The 24,819-nt window shown below is 46.3% G+C and overlaps 1 protein-coding gene across 1 annotated transcript in view; it reads left to right on the top strand.

Annotated features, from left to right (window-relative positions):
• The first annotated feature begins 9,919 nt into the window (after window positions 1–9,919).
• Window positions 9,920–24,819, top strand: part of LBP (lipopolysaccharide binding protein) — a 34,188-nt gene continuing 19,288 nt past the window's right edge. Inside the window, exons 1-5 of the mRNA XM_055425659.2 lie at window positions 9,920–10,059; window positions 12,898–13,012; window positions 14,469–14,597; window positions 20,689–20,844; window positions 22,075–22,138. Of these exons, the coding sequence (XP_055281634.2) occupies window positions 9,936–10,059; window positions 12,898–13,012; window positions 14,469–14,597; window positions 20,689–20,844; window positions 22,075–22,138 (588 nt within the window). The 5' untranslated portion in view covers window positions 9,920–9,935. The remainder of the gene's footprint in view (window positions 10,060–12,897; window positions 13,013–14,468; window positions 14,598–20,688; window positions 20,845–22,074; window positions 22,139–24,819) is intronic.

Below are 24,819 nucleotides of genomic sequence, written 5' to 3'. Positions count from 1 at the left end.
TGTGGATCACAACAAACTGTGGAAAATTCTTCAAGACATGGGAATGCCAGACCACCTGACCTGCCTCCTGAGAAATCTGTATGCAGGTCAGGAAGCAACAGTTGGAACTGGGCGTGGAACAACAGACTGGTTCCAAATTGGGAAAGGAGTACACCAAGGCTGTATATTGTACCTTGCTTATTTAACTTACATGCAGAGTACATCATGAGAAACGCTGAGCTGGAGGAAGCACAAGCTGGAATCAAGGTTGCTGGGAGAAATATCAATAACCTCAGATATGCAGATGACACCACCCTTATGGCAGAAAGTGAAGAAGAACTAAAGAGTCTCTTGATGCAAGTGAAAGAGGAGAGTGAAAAAGTTGACTTAAAGCTCAACATTCAGAAAACTAAGATCATGGCATCTGGTCCCATCACTTCATGGCAAATAGATGGGGAAACAGTGGAAACAGTGGCTGACTTTATTTTTCTGGGCTCCAAAATCACTGCAAATGGTGACTGCAGCCATGAAATTAAAAGATGCTTACTCCTTGGAAGAAAAGTTATGACTAACCTAGACAGCATATTAAAAAGCAGAGACATTACTTTGCCAACAAAGGTCCGTCTAGTCAAGGCTATGGTTTTTCCAGTGGTCATGTATGGATGTGAGAGTTGGACTATAAAGAAAGCTGAGCACCGAAGAATTGATACTTTTGAACTGTGCTGTTGGAGAAGACTCTTGAGCATCCCTTGGACTGCAAGAAGATCCAACCAGTCCATCCTAAAGGAGATCAGTCCTGGGTGTTCACTGGAAGGACTGATGTTGAAACTGAAACTCCAATACTTTGGCCATCTCATGAGAAGAGTTGACTCATTGGAAAAGACTCTAATGCTGGGAGGGATTGGGGGCAGGAGGAGAAGGGGACGACAGAGGATGAGATGGTTGGATGGCATCACTGACTCGATGGACATGGGTTTGGGTGAACTCCAGGAGTTGGTGATGGACAGGGAGGCCTGGCGTGCTGTGATTCATGGGGTCGCAAAGAGTCGGACATGACTGAGCGACTGAACTGAACTGAACTGAAGGGCTCTGAATTTTGTTCCAAAAAGTAAGGGAAGCCATTGGAGAGTTTTGAGCAAGAGAAGGACACATTCCAAATCACATTTTTCAAAGACCCCTCCTCCTGGAGTGGGAGCACAGCTGCTAAGTAGGGGACATAACCCCGCCTCCCCTTACCCCCTCCAAGACCGCCACTTCCTCTCCCATTACTCTCTTTGGAGATGGTCAGCCCGCTCGCGTTCCTACCCTCTGCTTTCCAAGACATTCAGGCAGCCCCTGTCCCCACTATCTACAGAAATAAGTGCAATTATCTCTTGTATCTAAAGACTGGTGAGTGGAACTCATTGTGCCCTGGGGAGCTCTCGCTAATGGCTGAGAAATAGGCAGTTGTTTGGAGGTCTGGTGTGAAGAGCATCCCCCAGGACACTCCCAATTATCTGCCGCTCTGCCTGCAAAACCACTACTGGAGCGGCTTCTCCCTTCAGGCTGAGCACTGCTCGCTCCAAGTGGTGGCTAATGGGTACAGGGTTTCTTTGGGAGATGCTGAAAATCTTCTAAAATTAGATTGTGGTGATGCTCGCACAACCCTGTGAATACGCTAAAAACCACTCAACTTACCCTTGAAAAGGGTGAATGTTACAGTGTGTGAGATGCATGTCAACAAAGGTGTTGGAAATGGAAAAAAAAAAAAGAATTGCTCGCTCTGGACTGCCTGAAAGCTCATCATCAGAGCAGCTTCACTTCTGGTTAAGCATTGCCCTCTTGGGGCTCCTTCCAGCAATTCTGACTTAAACATGAAGCAGGGGTACCCAAGAGAAGGGGAGGTGTCAACCTGAGCCGTCCTGAGCTGCACAACTTTTCGAATGGTACTTAAATCTCTCTGATCCTCTATTTCCTCCTCTGAAAAGTAGAGATAAAACCTTGCCCTCCTCTTTGGTATGAGGTTGTTGGGACGAATGAGTGGTACCAGTGATAAGCCCGTGACATGGTGCTTAAGAGCAGGAGCTGTGGTCCCAGACACCATGGGTTCAAGTCCCTGTTCCGCTATTTATCAGCTGTGTGACTTTGAGCAAATAAATCCCTGTCCTTCAATCTTCTCATCTGTGAAATGAAGATCATAGTAATAATGGGAGATAGTGATGGACGGGAGACCTGGCATGCTGCAGTCCACAGAGTCACAAAGAGCCAGACGCGACTCAGCAACTGAACAACAGCAAAGAATGCTAACCGCCTCATAGACTTGTTATGAGAATCAGATCTATGTGAAATCTGTATTATGGGATCCGACAAACAGTGATCAAAGTTGGCACTAAGCATTAACAAACCACTGATTTTCACTCTACTGTAAGGACTATATCTGACTTGCCACAGTTATATTCTCAATGTCTGCCATATGGTTGACACTCAATAAGCATTTATTTTTAAAATGTCCAGATTTGAATCCACCTCTGCATGGCTCAAAGCCAGTTTGTGATGATTTTCAAAATATGAGCCAAGACTGGCTCTCTGACCCCAAGAATCAGAACCACTGCGTGGTTGGAAATCTGGGTTCAGTGATGGATTCACTGTGTGGCCGGTCTTCCCTCTCTTGGTCTCAGCCTCCCCATCTGTAAAAAAAGGCCCTCTGGACTTCCAGGAGAAGAATCCAATAAAGTGAGCTCTGGCAAATATTACAGAATTTTTTCTTGCTGAGACATTTTCATTTTAACAGAAGCTCCTTAGGGTCCCCAAAGCTATTAAGACCTGGTGAAATGAGGCTAGATTGGATTTTAGAAGCTGCCAATTGCAGAGGCAGAGAAGGGGTGGAGGGAGATATAGGAGGGTCTTTGAGGTCCTCATAGTTTCCTGGGGGGAGGAGCTGTGTGTACTCACGGCTAGTTCTGCTCCAGAGGTGTCCTGACATCCTAAGTAGGGGACACAGTCTTGAACCAAACTGGACGTCACTGACTACTATTTTTTTCTTTTTGGGGGGGTAAATCCACATGCTTCGGGGCTCATGTGTATGTGTATAGGTGTATGTGTGTGTGTTTCCATGCACACACACAGATTTGCAAGTAACCAGGTTGGAGGAGGAGGCTGCCATAAATATTAACATCAAACTCCGCAGTGCGCTACGGAGATCCAGATTGGCAGGTCTTCACAACATCCTTTTCTTCAGCTAGAGTCAATGTGCTCAGGAGTGCAGGAACTATCATAGAAAACTGCTCAGAAAATAAAGAACAAACAGAGATGTAGAATCCCTGAGCTTGGAGGGAACTTGGATCCCAGTTTGTCTCTTGTTTGCAAAGTACGGTTCAAGATGCCACCTGGGAGCTTGTTAGAAATACAGAGTTTCGGCTCCCAAAGGAAACTAATGAATCATAATTTGCATTTAACAAGTTCCCTGGCGTATGTATACATTCCACAACTTCCTTATCTGTTCAACCATTGACGGGCTCTTGGGTTGTTTCCATGTCCTGGCTATTGTGAATAATGGGGTAATAAACAAGAGGGTGCAGATATCTCTTCAACATTCTGTTTTCATTTCCTTTGCGTGGATATCCAGAAGTGGAATTGCTGGATCATATGGTAGGTCTACTGGGTTTTTTTTTTGGTAGGTCTCTTTTTAGTTTTTTTGAGAGATATCCATATTCCTTCCCTAGTGGCTATACCAATTTACATTCCCACCAACAGTCTATAAGCATTCCCTTATCTCTACATGCAGAAGTTTACATGTATACACAATGATATATTACTCAGTCGTAAGAAAGGAGGCGATCCTGCCACTTGCAACAACATGGACCTTGAGGACATTATGCTAAGCAAAATATAAGTAAATAAAAGCTGTATGATGCCATTTATATGTGGAATCTAAAAAGGTAAAGCTCATAAAAGCAGAGTTGAATGGTGATTACCAGGAGCCGGGGGTGGGGGGTGGGGGCAGGTAGGGGAATTAGGGAGATAGTGTTCGAGGCTCCAAACTCGGAACTCATAGAAAAATAAGTCCTGTTGTTCTAACGCACAGCATAGAGTTACAGACAACAATGCTCTATCATAAACTTCAAAGCTGCTAAGAGACTAGATCTTAATTGTTCCCACTACAAAAAAGAAGTGATAACTGTATGCTTGGGTAGAAGTGTCAGCTGATGTTACAGTGGCGATCTTATTACAGTATATAAATATGTCAGGTCAACACATTGTACACCTTAAATTTATCAATTACATTTCAATGAAAATAAATTTTAAAATAAGATAGGTCAATAAACAAGATCCCCAGAATCTGAGAAATGCTGTCCTAGTCTAACACCTTCCTCTGCCTTCAGAGGCAAAGTGAGGATCAGAGAAGGCCGTGGTTTTCCCCCATGTCACACAGACCATCAGGAGTAGACAGGGATCCAGGCTTCCTAGCTGCCAGCCCATCACTTGTTTCGGCTCTGTGTTTCTGCTGCTTCCTTCTCCTGGACAGCTCTTGGCTCTCTCCTCTGCAAAACCTCATGTGACCTTCAAGACCCAAGAGGATGTCACCTCTCTGCAGAAGGTGGCCCCCAGAGACATCCTCGGTGGCAGAGCAAGGTTGCTGTATCCTCATAGTTCTGTCTTTCACAGGCTACTGTCCCCACAAGAGACCTGTGCTGACCTCGGGGAAGAATCCCCAGCTCTCCATGAGAGGAGGGCGTTCGCTTCAAAAGGTCAATAACACAGAAGAAAAACTCAGTGTCCCAACTGTGTCGATCAGGGTCCAGGCAGGAAACAGAATCCAGCTCAGATGGTTCTTAGGATTCGAATGAAGGGGCTATTTATAGAGCTGGGGGACAGGCTGAAAGAAACCCATGAAGAATGGGAAGCCCCCAGGAACTAGCCTCCCTAGGCTTGAAGCAGTGGAGAAAGGAGTTGAGGTGTCCCAGTGTGAGGGGGAATGCTAGAGTCGAGGGGGAGGGGATGTCAGGAATGATGCAGCCACAGCCAGACTGAGATCCAAAATAAAGAAGGAGCAGGAAGAAGTGCCCTGACCCTCTCTCTTCCTGATCTCTGACCTCTTGCCCTGTTGTCCCATGGCTAAGCCCAACTACAGATAAAGAAATGGAGTCATCACACTCAAGGTCATTTAGTGGGCAAGCCACAATTCAAACCCAGGCCACCTGGTCCCAGAGTTCATGTCCTTAACCCTTCACTTTTCCTCTTTATGTTCATCACTCAATTATCTACTATGTGCAGTTCACTATTCCAGGCACTGTGGTTTCCAAATTCAGGGTTTCCTGATTTCCTTTTGAGACTTCGGTTGTCAGAACATAGTAAACACCATTGTATTAAAAGGAGAGGGTTTTCTCTGCCATAGGACTTGATGGTAGGGGGAGTGACAAGTGGCTTTGGCTTTTGTGGAGAAGGAGGTCAGCCTGGTAGAGGAAAAGTCCAAGGGTTCTGACCAGTGTGGGACTCACGCTGCTCCGAGGGGCCTCTGCTGGTCCTGTGTCACCAGCAGGGACCTTGAGCTGGGAATTGGCACTGAGAAATGGGATATTTCCTGCCATGTTGTTACCTAGTCCAAGCTCACTCTGCTCTTCACACGACAGGCCAATGAATCCGAGAGACGAAGTGTTGAGGCAAGAGACTTTATTCGGGAAGCAACTGACCCAGAAGATGGCAGGCTAGTGCCTTAAAATAACCAACTTACTGGGGTCTGAGTGCCAGGTTATTTTATAGATTAGAGAGAAAGAAGCAATGAGGAACTAAAGTCAAAAGGCAGAATAGAAAGAGAGGGGCAGTGGGAAGCAAAATGAAAGGGTCTTCAGTCCTGTAAAACGTCTCCAAGGGAACGGTCAGCCTTTGGAAGGGGTGTGTTAATCTCTTCTCTTCACAGGTGGGCAGGGACAAGTTCAGTTCAGTTCAGTTGCTCAGTCATTTCCAAATCGTTGCGACCTCATGGACTGCAGCATGCGAAGCTTCCCTGTCCATCACCAACTCCCAGAGCCTGCTCAAACTCCCATTCATTGAGTCGGTGATGCCATCCAACCATCTCCTCCTCTGTCATCCCCTTCTCCTCCTGCTTTCAATCTTTCCCAGCATCAGGGTCTTTTCCAGTGAGTCAGTTCTTCACATCAGGTAGCCAAAGTATTGTAGCTTCAGCTTCAGCATCAGTCTTTTCAATGAATATTCAGAGCTGATTTCCTTTAGGATGTACTGGTTGGCTCTCCTTGCAACCCAAGGGACTAAGAGTCTTCTCCAACACCATAGTTCAAAAGCATCAATTCTTTGGGGCTCAACTTTCTTTTAGTCCAACTCTCACAACCATACAGGACTACAGGAAAAACCACAGCTTTGACTAGATGGACTTTGGTGACAAAATAATGTCTCTGCTTCTTAATATGCTGTCTAGGTTGGTCATAGGTTTTCTTCCAAGGAACAAGCATGTTTTAATCTCATGGCTGCAGTCACCATCTGCAGTGATTTTGGAGCCCAAGAAAATAAAGTCTGTCACTTTTTCCATTGTTTCCCCATCTATTTGCCATGAAGTGATGGGACTGGATGCCATGATCTTAGTTTTCTGCATGCTGAGTCTTAAGCCAGCTTTTCCACTCTCCTCTTTCACTTTCATCAGGAGGCTTCTCAGTTTCTCTTCACTTTCTGCCATAAGGGTGGTGTCATCTGCGTATCTGAGGCTATTGATATTTCTCCCGGTAATCTTGATTCCAGCTTGTGCTTCATCCAGCCCAGCATTTCTCATGATGTACTCTGCATGTAAGTTAAATAAGCAGGGTACAATATACACTTTTGGTGTACTCCTTTTCCAATTTGGAACCAATCTCTTGTTCCATGTCCAGTTCTAACTGTTGCTTCCTGACCTGCATACAGATTTCTCAAGAGGCAGCTCAGGTGGTCTGGTATCCCCATCTCTTGAAGAATTTTCCACAGTTTGTTGTGATCCACACAGTCAAAGGCTTTGGTGTAGTCAATAAAGCAGAAATAGATGTTTTTCTGGAACTGTCTTGCTTTTTCTATGATCCAGCGGATGTTGGCAATTTGATTTCTGGCCTCTGCCTTTTCTAAAACCAGCTTGAATATCTGGAAGTTCACAGTGGACTGTTGAAGCCTGGCTTGGAGAATTTTGAGCATTACTTTGCTAGCGTGTGAGATGAGTGCAATTGTGCGGTAGTTTGAATATTCTTTGGCATTGCCTTTCTTTGGCATTGTCCTTCTTTGGGATTGGAATGAAAACTAACCTTTTCCAGTCCTGTGGCCACTGCTGAATTGTCCAAATTTGCTGACATATTGAGTGCAACACTTTAACAACATCATCTTTTAGGAGTTGAAACAGCTCTGCTGGAATTCCATCACCTCCACTAGCTTTGTTTGTAGTGATGCTTCCTAAGGTCCACTTGACTTTGGACTCCAGGATCTCTGGCTCTAGATGAGTGGTCACACCATCGTGGTTATCTGGGTCATGAAGATCTTTCTTGTGTAGTTCTAACAAAGGCACCTTAGTTTACATTCAAGCAGAGGGGCAGGGTCCTCCAGGCAAGGTAGTAAGTATGATTATAATAGCAAGAGCAATGAAAAGCAAGTCAACTAAACAGGGTCCAACATGGAGTCAGAATTGGTTTCCCCCCTGCAACAATATGAATACACTAGCAGCCATCTAGCAGCCATCAGACTGCAGTCACTCCCGATGGTGAGCCCTGAGGAAACTCAGGATGTGAAAACACAGGGTACTGGCCCCAGAGAGCTGAGGTGCGTGTCAAATAAATGATTTCAGTGAGTCCAGACTCTTGTATCTTCCCGTACATAGAAAAGAGCTAAATTCCTTAACTTGGGGTATCTGGTTTTCTTTAACAATAATCTTTTGATGTTCAGACCACCTGCCCTTTATTGCACAACTTCTGTATAACCTGGCTCCCCACCTCGCCTGCTTGGAGCAGTTCTCTCAGGGTTACTTGAGATGCTTTCTTCCAGGCTTGAAGTCCTAAAAATTCACACCAAATAAAACAACTCTCAACTTTCAGGCTGTGAATATTTTTGAAGTCCACAGCACCTGTGGGGGTGGAGGCCAGGCCTGGGGCCCTGGGGCAGGCTGTCAGGGTGGGGACAGGTCTAAGGTCCAAAGCTCACTACTACGGGAACTCCCGCCCCTGCAAACAGCCCCCAGTCTGGATATTCTCAGACTGATGCCAAAGGAAGGTTGACTTCTGTGTCCCCAGGAGGTCCTCACTCTCCAGACTGTCTCCCCTCCCCACCATCTCCAAGCTGAAAAAGTCCCTGGGAGTCACCTGCTCTATCCCCTTCATTTTACAAGGGAAACAGAGGCACTCGAGGAAACAAGGTTTGCTGAGGGATCCATGGCCAGGCAGGGGCAAGGTGGGAACCCTGGTTTACGGGTTCCCAGCCCAGAGCCCCCCACTTCGCCCTGGCAGGCTGAGTCCAAGGAGCAGAGGCCCCCAGGCACACTGCAGCCGGGACTTTGTCCTTGCTCTTTGCTGGCCTGGTATGGCTTTTCCTAAAGGCCACTCCTCCTCATCCTTAGGGTCCCTGCTCAGCACGTCACCTCAGAGAAGGCTTCTCTGACCATAGTTCTGCAATGGCTCCCCACAAAGCTGGTTTCAAATCCCTTATGGGTGACGATGGCTTAATCACTTCACCCCTCTTCAGCTCAAAAGGAGGTTGAAATACCGTAAAGGGCTGCTGCAGGCCGAGAGGCGGTGATGTAGCATAAGCAGCATGGTGCCCCCCACATAGTAGCTGCTCAATAAATGCTGGTTTCCTGCCAGTTCCCACCTGATGCTGGAAGAAACACAGGACTCAAAGGTTCAGCACTGCCCTCAGGAGCACCTAGGTTACTTTCAGGGGTTAGGGTGGGGACAGAGGAGTCCGAAATCCTCAGCCCGATGGATACAAACAACAGGGTACAGCGAAGCCCAGGATGGGCTTCCCTGCACTTCGTGTGGAAATTCAGACCCCAAGCCCAATTCCAGTGTCTTTTATGACCCTGCCACAGTCAGGGTGTTGAGGCATTCCAAAGACCCATCCAATTTCAAGGAGAGGGCACAATTTCAATTTCAAGGAGACCTCAGCTTTTGATGGAAAGAGTATCAAAGAATTTGTGGACATATTTTTGTGCTAAGTTGCGTTGGTAGTGTCCAGCTGTTTGTGACCCCCATGGACTCTGTCCACCAAGCTCCTCTGTCCACTGGATTTCCCAGGAAAGAATACTGGAGTGGGTTGCCTTTTCCTCCTGCAGCGGGACATATTTTTTAAAGATCACAGTTACAGAAAAGCAGAGAGTGGCTAGTGCTTCCCAGATGGAGCTCGCGGTAAAGAACCCACCTGACAATCCAGGAGACAGGAGAGTCTCGTTCGATCCCTGGGGTGGGAAGATCCCCTGGAGGAGGGCAGGCAGGAGTTCAAGGATTGGACAAATTGCCTTCCAACAACTTTTACCACCAGCAGGGTTTGAGAAAACCTGTTTCCCAATAGGAGACAGGGAGGGGGGGATGGGACGGGAATTTTTTTTTTACAGAAACAGAGTTGAGTATAACTCAACTGGCTTTGATTCCCAGTTCTGCTACCTGCCAGGGTGTGTGAGCTTAAGTCGGTGACATGGCCTCTCGGAACCTCAGCTTCCTTGTCTGTAAAACCCAGGCCTTCCTGGAAATGAACGCGGGGTCTTTTTGTGGGAAAGGTGGACAGAGTGTCACCTGGACCCAGGCCAACCCACCCTCTCTCCCAGGTGGTGCCAACGGGGCTTTTAAATGACCTGTGACCCCAACAGTGTTGCAAGCAGGTTCCAGTCACTTGGCCTCCCCTTCCTGGTCCCAGGAACACGCCCCACTCAGGAGCTGCCCCAGCCCTCAGGCCTCAGCTATTTAAGGGAGCTGGGCCCAGCCAGAGGCTGTGACGGATCCGGCCCAGCCCCCTGGGAATCCAGAATGGTGACCTTGACGGGCACCCTGCCCTCCCTCCTGCTGGGAACCCTGCTCACATTCACCTCCGGGGCCCTGGGGGCCAATCCTGGCCTGGTCGTCAGGATCACCAACCAAGGCTTGGAGTATGGTAGGGAGCCGCGGCTGTCGGCTGGACTTGGCTGACCTGCTTGGCCCCAGGCTGCTCTGGGGACAGCTGGGGACACAGAGGGACTCTCTCCCTCAGGGTGGTATAGGCTTCCCAGTCAGGCAGCCCTGGCTCGGGGTCTGGCCTTGTCACCCCACTGTTGGGCCATGTGGGCACATTGCTTGTCTTAGCCGGGTTCCCACCAGCCAAACAAAGATAAAGATTTGGGGGTGAATGTTTGGTTTGGGAGCTGATTCCACGAAAAACTGTAGCAGGATTGTCACGTGAGATGGGGACGGGAAGACAGCCAGGCGAGGTATGTCAGTGAGCCAGCTACTGTCCCTGTGATGGGAACAGTTCTGCTAGAAAATTCTTGCTCAAGTTCGAAAAAACATGCCTTAAAACTAGAGATTAGAATGGTGGTGACCACCCAGAAGGGGCGCAGAGCCTGCAGGGGTGCTGAGAATGCCCTGTGTTTTGCTCAGGGTTGGCTACATGGGTGCATAAACTTGTAAGAATTACCTCGCAGTAGGTTCCCTGATAACTCAGATGGTAAAGAATCTGCCTGTAATGCAGGAGACCCAGGTTTGATCCCTGGGTTGGGAAGATTCCCTGGAGAAGGGCATGGCAACCTACTCCAGTATTCTTGCCCAGAGAATTCCATGGACAGAGGAGCTTGGTGGGCTACAGTCCATGGGGTCACAAAGAATCAGGCAGGACTGAGTGACTAACACTTTTAATAAGACAAGTGCCCTTTAGGTTGTACTTCTACAGATGTTATACTTCAATTTCAAAGAATGGGCAAAAGTAGAACTGTATTTTATTTTTTATTGATGTATAGTTGATTTACAGTAATGTGTTAATTTCAGGTATACAGCAAAATGATTCAGTTCTTTGCAGATTATATTCCATTATAGGTTATTATAAGATATTAAATATAATTCCCTGTGCTATACAGTAAATCTTTGTTGCTTATTTATTTTATATATAGTAGTTCACATCTGCTAATTACATACTCCTAATTTGTCCCACCATCCACATTCTGTAATCATGTCTGTTTTCGATGTCTGTGAGCTTGTTTCTGTTTTGTATAATGATTCATTTGTACTTTTTTTTAAGATGCTAAAACAAAGCCTCAGAAATCATCTGTCCAAGGGCCAAGGGATTGGAGGTATCTATATACCACTACCCATGGTACTTGATGGAGAGCTGATCCTTACATATATGGAGACTCAATTGCCTTATCTGTTCAGATGGGGTAATAATATTCCCTCAGGAAGAGTTGTTGGGAGCCCAGATTGGCTGGAGACAGATAGAAGGTAATCCAGGAAGCCTTCTTGGAGGAGGTGAGGTAGAAATGATATGTGAGAGTTAGCCAGGGACAAGGGATAGCGTTTTGGCAGAGTACCAGCTCCTGCGTGTACGGGAGGGAGGGCTGCAAAGCAGTAAGAGGCAGAATGGGGGAGCTCAGTGGTCATCTGTGTACACACACCCACTCCAAGGGCAGAATCCTGGTCTCTCATACCTCCGAATAAACAGAAAGTCCTAGTGTGAATACTGTTTATACTGAAACTCTAGATCAGGCAAAATTTGCCTCTTGTTCCTTTCCGCTGTGTAAGTGTAACCAGTCCTCCAGAGCTGGACATTTTGGTTCCTTTCCATATTTTTAAACAAAGTCCACCCTGCTTTGACCTCCTGGGTGTTTACTGAGTGCTTCGTGTGTGCCAGGCACCATGCAAGAGTGCTTTTCATCCTGTCAGACTCCTTTTGGCTTTGCAAAGATCTCTCTCTCTTTTTTTAAACATTTTTCTTTTAGATTTTTCTTGTTTGTTTAATGATTTTATTTATTTATTCAGGCTTTGCTGAGTCTTCACTGTTGTACAGGCTTTCTCTAGTTCTGGCAAGCAGGGACGACTCTCTAGTTGTGGCACTTGGGCTTCTCATTGTGGTGGCTTCTCTCATTGAGGACCATAGGCTCTAAAATGCATGGGCTCAGTAGTTGTTGCACGTGGGACCCTCGGCAGGTGGAATCTTCCCAGACTAGGGATTGAACCCATGTCCCCTGCATCGGCAGGAGGACTCTTAACCACTGAACCACCACGGAAATCCTGCAGTGATCTCTTTAATCCTCATGCCACCCCAGTGAGGAAAGTACTGCTGTCATTGCTTTTGGATAGAGAGAGAATGCCAAGGTTGAGGACTTGCTCAAGGTCACCCAGCTAGAAAGATGCCAATACCAAGATCCTAGCCCTAAAATCCTTGCAGTCTCTTATACACAGGCTAGACACTGTGAAGGACAGGAAAGAGGCCCAGCCACCAAGCACACAGCACCACTCCCTCGTGGAGCTGCTGACAAAGACAGACCCTCTGTTTCCTCATCCATAAAATGGGCATGAATATAACCACCCCACCTGGAATGCAGTGATGCTCCTGGATATCTCTCCTGCCACTTGGCGCTCTTGGTCGTGCATGTGTGCTCAGTCACTTCAGTCGTGTCCAACTCTTTGCAACCCCATGGGCTGTAGCCCGCCAGTCTCCTCATCCATGGGGATTCTCCAGGCAAGAATACTGGAGTGGGTTGCCATGGCCTCCTCCAGGGGATCTTCCCGACCCTGGGATCAAACCTGTGGCTCCTGCCACTCCTGCGTTGCAGGCAGATTCTTTACCCACGGAGTTCCCTGGAAAGCCCCTGGTGCTCTAGAGGGGCTCAATAACCTGCAACCATAATAATGCTTAACAGGAAGTTGACCTCTTTCCCCAGGGCAGGTGGGAGCCACTGAAGGGTTTAGAGAGAGGGAGGCAGGCCGATCAGGCTGACTCCCAGCTTTTTTGTGTCCTCAGTGGCCCAAGAGGAGCTGTTGGCTCTGCAGAGTAAGCTGCACAGAGTCACACTGCCCAACTTCGACGGGGACGTCAGGATCAAACATTTCGGCAGTGTGGACTATAAATTCCACAGGTGGGGCTCCAAGGTGTCTGGGCAGGGGCTGTGGGTGGTGTCCAGAGAGGAAGGGAGAGAGAGCCCCAGGATGGCTTAAAACCTCTCTGGGGCAGTCAGTGGTGGGATGGTTCCTCGAAGAGTTCAGAGGGAAGTTCTGGAAGGAACTTTGGCCCTTCATTCGTTCATACAACAAATACTAATGAAGAGCCATTAGCTATGTGACCTGAGCCTTTGTTTCCTTATCTGTAAAATGGGGATAACTTTCTGCCTCTTTGGAGTGATAATCCAGGCTCTGGCCTGACACTGGATGTAGTCTGGAAGGGAAGATAGACCTTAAAAAAAATTTTTTTTAAATAAACCTTTAACCTTAGATGTAGTAACCCAACACTTGGAGCTGAGGTTGGCACACCTGGAGGTGTCAAGGAAGGCTTCCTGAAGGCGGTGGCATTTCACCTGAGTCTTCAAAGGATATTTAGACCAGAGCAGCTGATGCTTTAAAAAGAAAGACATCAGGCTTCCCAGGTGGCTCAGTGGTAAAGAATCCACCTGCAGTGCAAGAGACACGGGTTCAATCTCTGATCCTGGAAGATCTCACATGCCTCGGAGCAACAAAACCTGTGCGCCATAACTGTTGAGCCTGTGCTCTAGAGCCTGGGAGCCGCCACTACTGAGCTCATGTGCTGCAACTACAGAAGTCCGAGAGTGCTAGAGCCTGTGCTCTGCAACAAGAGAAGCCACTGCGATGAGAAGCCCTCGCACTGCAACTGGAGAGTAACTCACCCTCACCGCAACGAGAGAAAAATTGTATGCAGCAATGAAGACCCAACCCAGCCAAAAATAAATAAATAAATGTTTTTTTAAAAGCCATCAATCACTTTTTGAAGGATTGACAACGATGACTCATCACACCCCTCTCTGCTCACCACTGATGGCTTCTTTTTTATTCAGTCCATCACTAAAAATCTATCAAGCACCTACTGTGCTCCGGGCAAAGAAAAGGAAACTTGACCATTCCTTTGCCACTGACAGCCCCAGGATACGTATGGTCTGGGTTTGCTTCTCCCAGGCCTTTCGTGTCTCTTCTTGAGGCTGCCCTCAGCCTTCTCTGAATGAGTTCCCCACCTGAATGTAGGGAGAAAAGGGACGATGGGGTGCATCTCTGCACCTTACTTGGGGTCCCAGCCAGTGTCGTGAGATCTGTGGGCTCTGATCCTGACTCTGGGCAAATGCATCCCTTCCAAGAAGTTCTCTTTCCCCCTGTGTGAAAAGGGAGCCTGAACAGTGCTGACCCCCTCTGAGACCAACTGACACAGCGCATGCAAAGTACTTGGCAAGGCTGAATGGTTAGCTCAGGGCACACAGCAGGTAAGTAGGAGTCGGGTGCCAGGTCCCAGGGTGAGAGCAAGACCCCTGCAGAGACGAGACCTGCCTCTGCCTCCGCGCTGATGCCTCTTCTGTGGGTCTCTCTCCCCAGCCTGAACATTCAGAGCTGTAAGCTGCTCGGCTCCGCTCTGAAGCTCCTCCCCAACCAGGGCCTGCATTTCTCTATCTCCGACTCCTTCATCCAGGTCACGGGTGATTGGAAGGTGCGCAAGAGGATACTGTAAGTTGTCTGTGCTCCCAGGCCCTCGGAACCTTGACCTTGGCTTTCATTCCATCCTTCTTGGGCCCAACGTGTTCCTAGCTTTCCCCTCAGAGACCCCCAAGGCAAGAATTCAAGTGCAAGTACTTTATCTGGTGAGTGACTTAGGGAAACATCCAAGGACTGTGCAGAAGTGAGGTGGGGAAGAAAGGAGTCAGCTTGGCAGCTACTGGAGCGCAACCCTCCCGGGGACGACCCTCTTGGGGACATTGTAGGCAGAGCTCTGAGTTACCCCAGTCTCCTGTTTCCCATTGGTCAAGGGTGGGCTGACCTCTCCAGCATTTTGAACTGTTCTCTGACTTCTGAGGTCCTTGCATGGGAGGTGGGTTAGTCTCCTCAGGCTGCCATAATGGAATGTCACAGGCTGGGCCAGGGCGGGGGTGTGGTCAAGCAACGGGAATTTTTTTTCTCACACTTCTGGAGGCTAGAAGTTCAAGATCAAGATGTGGGCAGATTTAGTTTGCTCTGAGGCTTCTCTCCTGGGCTTGCAGATGGCTGCTCTGTCGCCACGACCTCACATGGCCATCCCTCTATGAGCCTGTACCCCTGGTGGTTCTCTGTGTGTCCAAATCTTCTCTTCTTAAGAGGACAGACTGGACTCTAGGCCACCCTAATGGTCTCATTTTAACTGGATCACTTCTTTAAAGTCTCTATCTCAAATACAGCAAATTCCGGGAACTAAGTGGCCTTTAACGTACAAATTCAGGGGACACAATTCAACCCGTAACAGGAGGGCAAATATGGGTGACCTGGCCATGCTGACGCTGTAGACCTGCTCTGTCCAATATAGTAGCCTTTGGCCCCACATCCTTACTGACACAAGAAAAGTGACCAGAACAGATGGAGATCTGTTGTAAGTGTAAAACACTAGATTGGAAGACTTAGTACAAAAAAGAACATAAGAAATCTCATTAATAATGTTTATGTTGATCACGTTTTGAAATGATAATCATATACTGTTCAAATTATTCTCACTGCTTTAATTTTGCTTTTTTTTAAGTGTGGCTACTAGAAAATTTTAAATTTACCCGTGTAGTTCACATTATATTTCTGTCGGACAACACTGCTTCAGAAAGATTCTCAGTATGTAGATCAGTATATTGGGCTTCCCGGGTTGCTCAAATGGTAATGAATCTGCCTGCAATGTGGGAGATCTGGGTTCGATCCCTCAGTCAGGAAGATCCCCTGGAGAAGGAAATGGCAACCCACTCCAGTATTCTTGGCTGGAGAATCCCACTGGCAGAGGAGCCTGATGGTCTACAGTCCATGGGGTCACAAAGAGTCAGACAGGACTGAGCGACTAACACTTTCATATAGGTCATCAATTGTAGTTGTTCAGTAGCTAAATCCTGTCCAACTCTTTGTGACCCCATGGACTGCAGCATGCCAGGCTCCTCTGTCCTCCACTGTCTTCTGGAGTTTGCTCAGATTGGTGCCCATTGAGTCAGTGATACTATCTAACCACTTTTTTCTCTATCAACACTTTCTCCTTTTGCCTTAAGTTTTTGCCAGTGTCAGGGTCTTTTCCAGTGAGTCGGCTCTTCACATCAGGTGGCCAAAGTATTGGAGCTTCAGCTTCAGCAACAGTCCTTACAATGAATATTCAGGGTTGATTTCCTTTAGGATTGACTGGTTGGATCTCCTTGCAGTCCAGGGAACTCTCAAGAGTCTTCTCCAACACCACTGCACAGTTCAAAAGCATCAATTCTTTGGCGCTCAGTCTTCTTCATGATCCAACTCACATCCAATCCTGACTACTGGAAAAGCCATAGCTTTGACTACATGGACCTTTGTCAGAAGTCATTAATATTTGCATATTAATTCAATTTCCATGACAGGAATCAGGCCATACTCTTCAAGATCTCTTCATATGACCATATGAATATCTAGCTCATTCTTCTTTTAAACTTCTTTTAATGTAATATTTTTACTGAGGTGAAATTCACATAACATGAAGTTAACCATTTTAAAGTACCCAATTCAGTGGCATCTAGTACATTCACAGTGTTGTGTGACCGCCACCTCTACCTAATCCCACAATATTTCCATCATCCCAAAAGGTGCTTCACACCCATTAAGCACTCACTCCCCATTTGCCCCTCCCCCATCCCTGGGCCACCACCAGTCAGCCTCTGTCTCCATAGAATTGCCTATCTGGGACCTTTAATATAAATGACATCATACAGCACACATATTTTTCTGGCTTTTGTCCTGCAGCATAATGTTTTTAAAAAATATTAGTTAATTAATTTGGCTGTACCTGGTCTTATTCACGGTACACAGTATCTTCAGCATGTCATGTAGTAAACTCTACTCCCTGACAGGGGATCGAACCCACACCCCCTACCTTAGGAGTGCAGAGTCTGAGCCACTGAACCACCAGGGAAGTCCCTTATGGAGCATAATATTTTTGAGGTTCATCCACACTACAGCGCGTATCGGTGCTTTATTCCTTTGTATGAATGAGTAATATTTCACTGTATAACTGGACCACATTTGACCTCATTCTTTGTAAAGGCTTCATCACATAGATGCCCGTGACTTATTGAACTTGTCCTGACTAGTTGACATTTAAGCTTAATTCCTCATTTCTTGCTATTCCCCATGATGCTTCAGTGAACTTCCCCACACAAATATCTTGACAGGATAAGCCACAGACTAAAGACTTAGAAGTAAAATTACTGAACCAAAGCTATGTAGTTACAATCAGGATCAGTTCAGTTCATTTCAGTTGCTCAATCGTGTCTGACTCTGCAACCTCATGGACTGCAGCACACCAGGCTTCCCTGTCCATCACCAGCTCCTGGAGCCTGCTCAAACTCATGTCCATCGAGTCGGTGATGCCATCCAGCCATCTTATCCTCTGTCATCCCCTTCTCCTCCTGCCTTCAATCTTTCCCAGCATCAGGGTGTTTTCCAGTAAGTCAATTCTTCCCATCAGGTGGCCAAGCACTGGAGTTTCAGCCGCAGCATCAGTCCTTCCAATGAATATTCAGGACTGATTTCCTTTAGGATGGACTGGTTTGATCTTGCAGACCAAGGGGCTCTCAAGAGTCTTCTCCAACACCACAGTTCAAAAGTATCAATTATTCGGCCCTCAGCTTTCTGTATAGTCCAACTCTCACATCCATACATGACTACTGGAAAAACGAAAGCTTTGACTAGACAGACTTCTGTTGGAAAAGTAATGTCTCTGCTTTTTAATATGTTGTCTAGGTTGGTCATAGCTTTTCTTCCAAGGAACAAGTGTCTTTTAATTTCATGACAGCAGTCACCATCTGCAGTGATTTTGGAGCCAAAAAAAATTAAGTCTCTCACTGTTTCCACTGTTTCCCCATCTATTTGCCATGAAGTGATGGGATGGGATGCCATGACCTTAGTTTTCTGAATGTTGAGTTTTAAGCCAACTTTTTCACTCTCTTCTTTGACTTTCATCAAAAGGCTCTTTAGTTCCTCTTCACTTTCTGCCATAAAGGTGGTGTCATCTGCATATCTGAGGTTATTGATATTTCTCCCGACAATCTTGATTGCAGCTTGTACTTCATCCAGCCCAGCATTTCTCATGATGTACTCTGCATGTAAGTTAAATAAGCAGGGTACAATATACATCCTTGGTATACTCCTTTCCCAATTTGGAAATAGTCTGTTGTTTCATGCCCAGTTCTAACTGATGCTTCTTGATCTGCATACAGTTTTCTCAGGAGGCAGGTAAGGTGGTCTGGTATTCCCATCTCTTGAAGAATTTTCCACAGTTCGTTGTGATCCACCCAGTCAAACACTTTGGCGTAGTCAATAAAGCAGAAGTAGACATTTTTCTGGAACTCTCTTGCTTTTTTGATGATCCAACAGATGTTAGCAATTTGATCTCTGGTTCCTTTGCCTTTTCTAAATCCAGCTTGAACATCTGGAAGTTTTCAGTTCACATACTGTTGAAGAATTTTACTTGAAGAATTTTGAGCATTACTTTGCTAGTGTGAGATGAGTGCAATTGTGTGGTAGTTTGAACACTCTTTGGCATTGCCTTTCTTTGGGATTGGAATGAAAACTGACATTTTCCAGTCCTGTGGCCACTGCTGAGTTGTCCAAATTTGCTGGCATATTGAGTGCAGCACTTTCATCTTATCATCATCTTCTAGGATTTGAAATAGCTCAACTGGAATTCCATCACCTCCACTAGCTTTGTTCGTAGTGATGCTTCCCTCTTGACTTCACATTCCAGGATGTCTGGCTCTAGGTGAGTGATCACACCATCGTGATTGTCTGGGTTGTGAAGCTCATTTTTGTATAGTTCTTCTGTGTATTCTTGCCACCTCTTCTTCATATCTTCTGCTTCTGTTAAGTCTATACCATTTCTGTCCTTTATTGTGCCCATCTTTGCATGAAATGTGCCCTTGGTAGCTCTAATTTTCTTGAAGAGATCTCTAGTCTTTCCTATTCTGTTGTTTTCCTCTATTTCTCTGCATTGATCACTGAGGAAGGTTTTTGTATCTCTTCTTGCTAGTCTTTGGAACTCTGCATTCGAATGGGTATATCTTTCTATTTCTCCTTTGCCTTTAGCTTCTCTTCTTTTCTCAGCTATTTATAAGGCCTCTTCAGACAACTATTTTGCCTTTTTGCATTTCTTTTCTTGGGGATGGTCTTGATCCCTGCCTCCTGTGCAATGTCACGAACCTCCGTCCATAGTTCTTCAGGCACTCTGTCTATCAGATCTAATCCCTTGAATCTATTTTTCACTTCTACTGTGTAATCATAAGGGATTTAATTTAGGTCATACCTGAATGGTCTAGTAGTTTTCCCTACTTTCTTCAATTTAAGTCTGAATTTTGCAATATGGAGCTCATGATCTGAGCCTTAGTCAGCTCCTGGTCTTGTTTTTGCTGACTGTATAGAGCTTCTCCATCTTTGGTTGCAAAGAATATAATCAATCTGATTTCGGTACTGACCATCTGGTGATGTGTAGAGTCTGGTCCACGTGTAGAGTCTTCTCTTCTGTTTTTGGAAGAGGTTGTTTGCTATGACAAGTGTGTTCTCTTGGCAAAACTCTATTAGCCTTTGCGCTGCTTCATTCTGTACTCCAAGGCCAAATTTGCCTGTTACTCCAGGTATCTCTTGACTTCCTACTTTTGCATTCCAGAACCCTATAATGAAAAGGATATCTTTTTTGGGTGTTAGTTCTAGAAGGTCTTGTAGGTCTTCTAGAACCATTCAACTTCAGCTTCTTCAGCATTACTGGTTGGGGCGTAGACTTGGATTACTGTGATATTGAATGATTTGCCTTGGAAATGAACAGAGATCATTCTGTCGTTTTTGAAATTGCCTCCAAGCACTGCATTTCAGACTCTTTTGTTGACTATGAGGGCTACTCCATTTCTTCTAAGGATAGATCCCACCAATCTCTGTTCCCTTTTGTGTTCGCTCAACCAGTGTTTGGTTTCCCCATATCTTCACAAGCACTGGGTATGAAAATCTTCTAAACTTTTTATCTCTCTGATAGATGAAAACTGGCATTATTGTTATTTTCATTTTTAATCACGTCTGATGTGCTTATTTGCAATTGAACTTTCTGTTAACATCTTGAAACTCTCTTTTTTTCCTCTTTTGTCCTTCCCTTATTACTCTGTATAAGCTTGTTCTTTGTGTATTAAGGAAATTAACTCATATATTAGCTCATGTGTTAAGCAAATTAGGTCTTTGGCTAGCTCACGATGCAATTTTTTTTAATGTGTATATGCCATTGTTGTTCTTTAAAGTTTTAATTTTCAGTGCTGGCAAGCTCATAACCATTTCCTTTATGGCTTCTGAGACTTGGATTTGACCTAGAAGAGCTTTTGCCCATCCCTGACCATAATAAATAGACCCAAGCTTTCTTCTTGATCTTTTATGGTCTTGTTTATAACAAATCTTCATCTTATAATAACTATATTTGTAATAATTTCTGTAGTTAACTTCCTACTCTGGTTTCATTTAGTTGGGGATTGAGATTTATATTTCCCCGCAAATGGTGGCTGACCATAGTCTACGAATCACTTACTACTTCTCCTTTCTTCTCTAGGAGACTAGATGGCTCCTTTGACGTGAAGGTCAAGGGCATCACCATTTCGGTCAGTCTTCTCTTGGACAGTGAGCCCTCTGGGAGACCCAAAGTGGCTGTCTCCAGCTGCAGTAGCCACATCCATGATGTGGAGGTGCACATATCAGGAGATTTGGGGTAGGTCACCAGGGGACACTGACCAGCTTGACCCCTGGCAGGAGCCAGAGGCCTATCCAACCCAAGGCCCAAGGCCTCTGATAAGCATGACAGTCCAGGGTACTGCATGGGCACACCATGTGCACTTGGAAGTAATTCTTTGGGGGACCTGCTGAGATGAACAGAAACAGATTTAAGTTCAGAGTATTGGTGGGTATGCCTGGCTTCCCAGGTGGCTCAGTGGTAAAGAATATGCCTGCCAGTGCAGGAGCTGCAGGAGACACAGTTTTAATCTCTGGGTCTGAAAGAACCCCTGGAGGAAAGAAATGGCCACCTATTAGAGTGTTCTTGCTTGGATAATCCCATGGACATGGTGGGTTACAGACAAAGGGACCGCAAAGGGTCAGACACGACTGAGCAGGCATTGGTGTGCCATTTCCACCAAAAAATAAAGAGCTCACCACCATCAGACAAGTGCAGTTTGGCTACGGAAAGAACACAAAGGCTTTTGGTCAAATAGGAGTTTGTGAAAAATACACAAACCCTTGAGCCAATCTCTTCAAGTCTCAGTTTTCTTGATTAGAAAAACATGAATTTGGGACTTCCCTGGTGGTCCAGTGCTTCAGACTCTGCGTTTCCGTTGCAGGAGGGGCCAGTTTGATCCTGGTCGGGGAACTGAGATCCCAGCTGCTGTGAGGCACAGCCAAAAATTTAAAAAATAAGAATAAATAAAGATACATTCCCCAAAAAAGGAAAAGAGAAACATGGATTCTGCAGGTGGTGGTGGTGGTGGTAATACAGTGTGAGCTCAGTCATGTCTGACTCTCTGCAACCCCATGGACTGTAGCCCACCAGGTTCGTCTGTCTATGGAATTTTCCAGGCGATAATACTGGAATGGGTTGCCATTACCTACTCCAGGGAATCTTCCTCATTCAGGGATCTGTGTCTCCCTGTCTCTCACAGTAGCAGGCAGATTCTTTACCACTGAGCCACCTGGGAAGTCGCATGGAGTCTCCAACCCCTCCTCTAAATCTACTGAATTTGGGGCAGGTCTGTCAGATGCACCGAATCAGGGGGTGTGCTGGGAAATGGGAGTCTGCATGCTCATTCCATTCGGGATTCTGGAACACTGCAAGGGCCAGGATGGGGTAGGGAGCCCTCTCGTGGGAATTGGCCTGACTCTCTCTGCTGCCCCACTTTCTCTTGGTCAGTGCCACCAAGCTGACCATCCACTGTACTTCCCTCCCCAGGTGGCTGCTGAATCTCTTCCACAACCAGATCGAGTCCAGGTTCCGAAGGGTCTTGGAGAGCAAGGTAAGTTTGTCCAAACAGCCTGCATTGCTGAGCCTCTCAAGGGTTGGGTGCAAGTCCTCAGTGACCTCTGGACTTGAACAGCCCCGGGCTGGCCCAGGCATATTTGGGCTCAAGGCCCAGAGAGGACAAATCAAAGTCATGGAGCTGGTGTGCAGCAAAGCTGAGGGCAAGTTGTAGGTGTCTGGACACCGAGTCTGTTCAGTTGACAGAAAATGGTCAGATGCTTGGCCAAGGGTTAAACAATAGGGAATAAAGTTGGCTTGGCCTTGCTCACTGCCCACCCCAGCTCTGCAGTCCACAAAAGCCAAAAAGGAAATCAACACTTAGGTGCCTGTGGAGACCAAGCAGGAAGCTTTGGGAGTGTGTGGACCAGGTAGGAGCTCTGGTTCCTACCTGGGTGAACGCATGAGCACCTGCTTTGTGTTGCTTTGTATAAACAGCAACAGTGTCAGTTTTCCCCGTTTAAAAAAACCCTGTGAAATCTCCAAATTTTGTAATCTCTGGCTAAAATAAAGAGGTTTATGTTAACTTTCCGTTCTCTCATTCCCCTCCTTCACCCTAAAATCCTGTCTCTGGTGTATCATCTACCTGGAGCTGCTTTTGTAGCAATGACTACTTGGCAAGAGAGAAAGTAAGGAAGAGGAAAGGGGAACAGGCACACGCCTCTCTCGATCCAAGTCTGGTTTGGCTTTGAGTGCCTCCTGGTGGTTGAAGTGAAAATAGCATGCAGACCCCAAGGATTGGACGTGGCAAGCAGTTCTGTTCCTTTTCTTGTTCTGGGGTCCCAGGGTCTAGGCAAGCTTGGGAAACATGCCAGTCCTCTTCTCAAGCACCCCGTTGCCATGTTTCCATGCCTTTCTAGTGGGACATAGTATTCTTCAGTGGTGTGCATTTATGCTCCCCTGTTGATGATGGAGACAATAATGATTAATAACAATATTATACAACAATAGTGCTGGGAACCTGGGTCTCCTGCATGGCAGGCAGATTCCTTACCATCTGAGCTACAGCTTGCCCTGAAAGTGTCACCTCCTCATAGGAGCCATCAGTGACCCTCTCACTAGGCCAGGGCCACATGCATGCTCTAGGACCCCCCTGCCCATAAATCCCTCTCCTCCACTGTATCTGTGAAGGATAGGTGATAGCTGGTTAATCAAAAAAGCTGTTTAAAGTGAGGGCTCGGACTTCCCTGGTAGTCCAGTGGTTAAGAATCGGCCTGCCAATGCAGGGAACATGGATTCAATCTCTGGTCTGGGATGATCCCACGTACAGCAGAGCAACTAAGCCCGTGGGTCACTACTATTGAGCCTGTGTTCTAGAGCCTGGGAGCTGCAACTACTGACCCCGTGTGCCCTAGAGCCTGTGCTCCACAACAGAAGAAGCCAACACAATGAGAAGCCCGGCACTGCAACAAAGAGTAGCCCCGGCTCTCTGCAACTAGAGGAAGCCCGCGAGCAGCAATGAAGACTCAGCACAGCCAAAAATAAAAATAAATATTTATTATTGTCTCACTCACACAGCCTTGAACAAAGAAAATATTTACATATGAATCCAAATATTTCAAGAAACAGGAAATGCATATTCCTTTGACCTAAGACACAGAACCATTCTTTGTAAACGGTCTCTTAACTGTCCTAGCACTGTCCTTCTAACATTTAACATGCATCAGCCACAGGTTCCGGCTTAGATTTCTTTAACCACGGTGAGAATCTAGAGATGTTTGCAAAGCGATCTCCATGCAGAATCCTTCCATATTTTCATAATTGTTTTCCTGGTAAGCTTTTCTTTAAGCAACTCACTTTCCAAAGCACTTACCATAGGCTTTTCAGAGAAGCAACTCTTTTCTCAGTCATTATTTCATGGGTTTACATAAAAAAGAATCTTTAATATTTATTTATTTGGCTACATCGGGTCTTGGTTTCAGCAGGTGGGATCTTTCGTTGTGGCACACGGAGTCTTTGGTTGTGGCACACGGGCTCTGTAGCTGTGGTGTGCAGCCTTAGTTGCCCCACAGCATCTCAGTTCCCCAACCAGGGATCGAACCCACATCCCCTGCATTGCAAGATGGACTCTTAATCACTGGATTACCAGGGAAGTCCCTACATAAGAAACAATTTGAGTGATTGCAATAGCAAGGAAAGCAAACAGGTTTGAGAATACACATTTCCATTTCTTGAGAAGCACACAATTTAACTGGGGCAACAAATTCGGAGGGTTTACTATGTGTGGTAGCCTGTTGGATGGGAGGATTCAGTCTTCCACAAGCATCTAGGGAAACAAGTGTTGCAGGGAAAAGCCAATTCTGCCTCTGTGTTGGAACTGGTTCTTTGACTTGCTTTTCCTCGCTTTTGTTATTGTATGTAATGGCCTGCCTCAGAGAATCCTGCCCCTCTGCCTGACTGTTAAATTAAAGTACCTTTGTTCAGAACCCTGGTCCACTTGTAGATGGCATGAAGGAAGAAATTAACACATCTCCTTTCCAAGGCTTGCCATTCTAGGAGATATTTGCAAGATCAGTGGCCTTTTTACTTTGTTTCCTCATCTTCCCCCATCTCTGATCTATAAAAGAACCCCACACCCAGACCCTGAGAAGATGGCTATTTTGAAGCATTAGTCTGCCATCTTCTTGGTCAGCTGGCTCTCCGAATAACATATTCCTTGTCTTACTACCTGTCTCCAAT

This window comes from Moschus berezovskii, chromosome 15 (genome assembly GCF_049115385.1).
Source record: "Moschus berezovskii isolate FMDL1 chromosome 15, NW_MosBer_1.0, whole genome shotgun sequence".
NCBI lineage: Eukaryota > Metazoa > Chordata > Mammalia > Artiodactyla > Moschidae > Moschus > Moschus berezovskii.
Note: the sequence above shows the minus strand (reverse complement) of the source record. Positions and strands in the feature narration are given on the sequence as shown.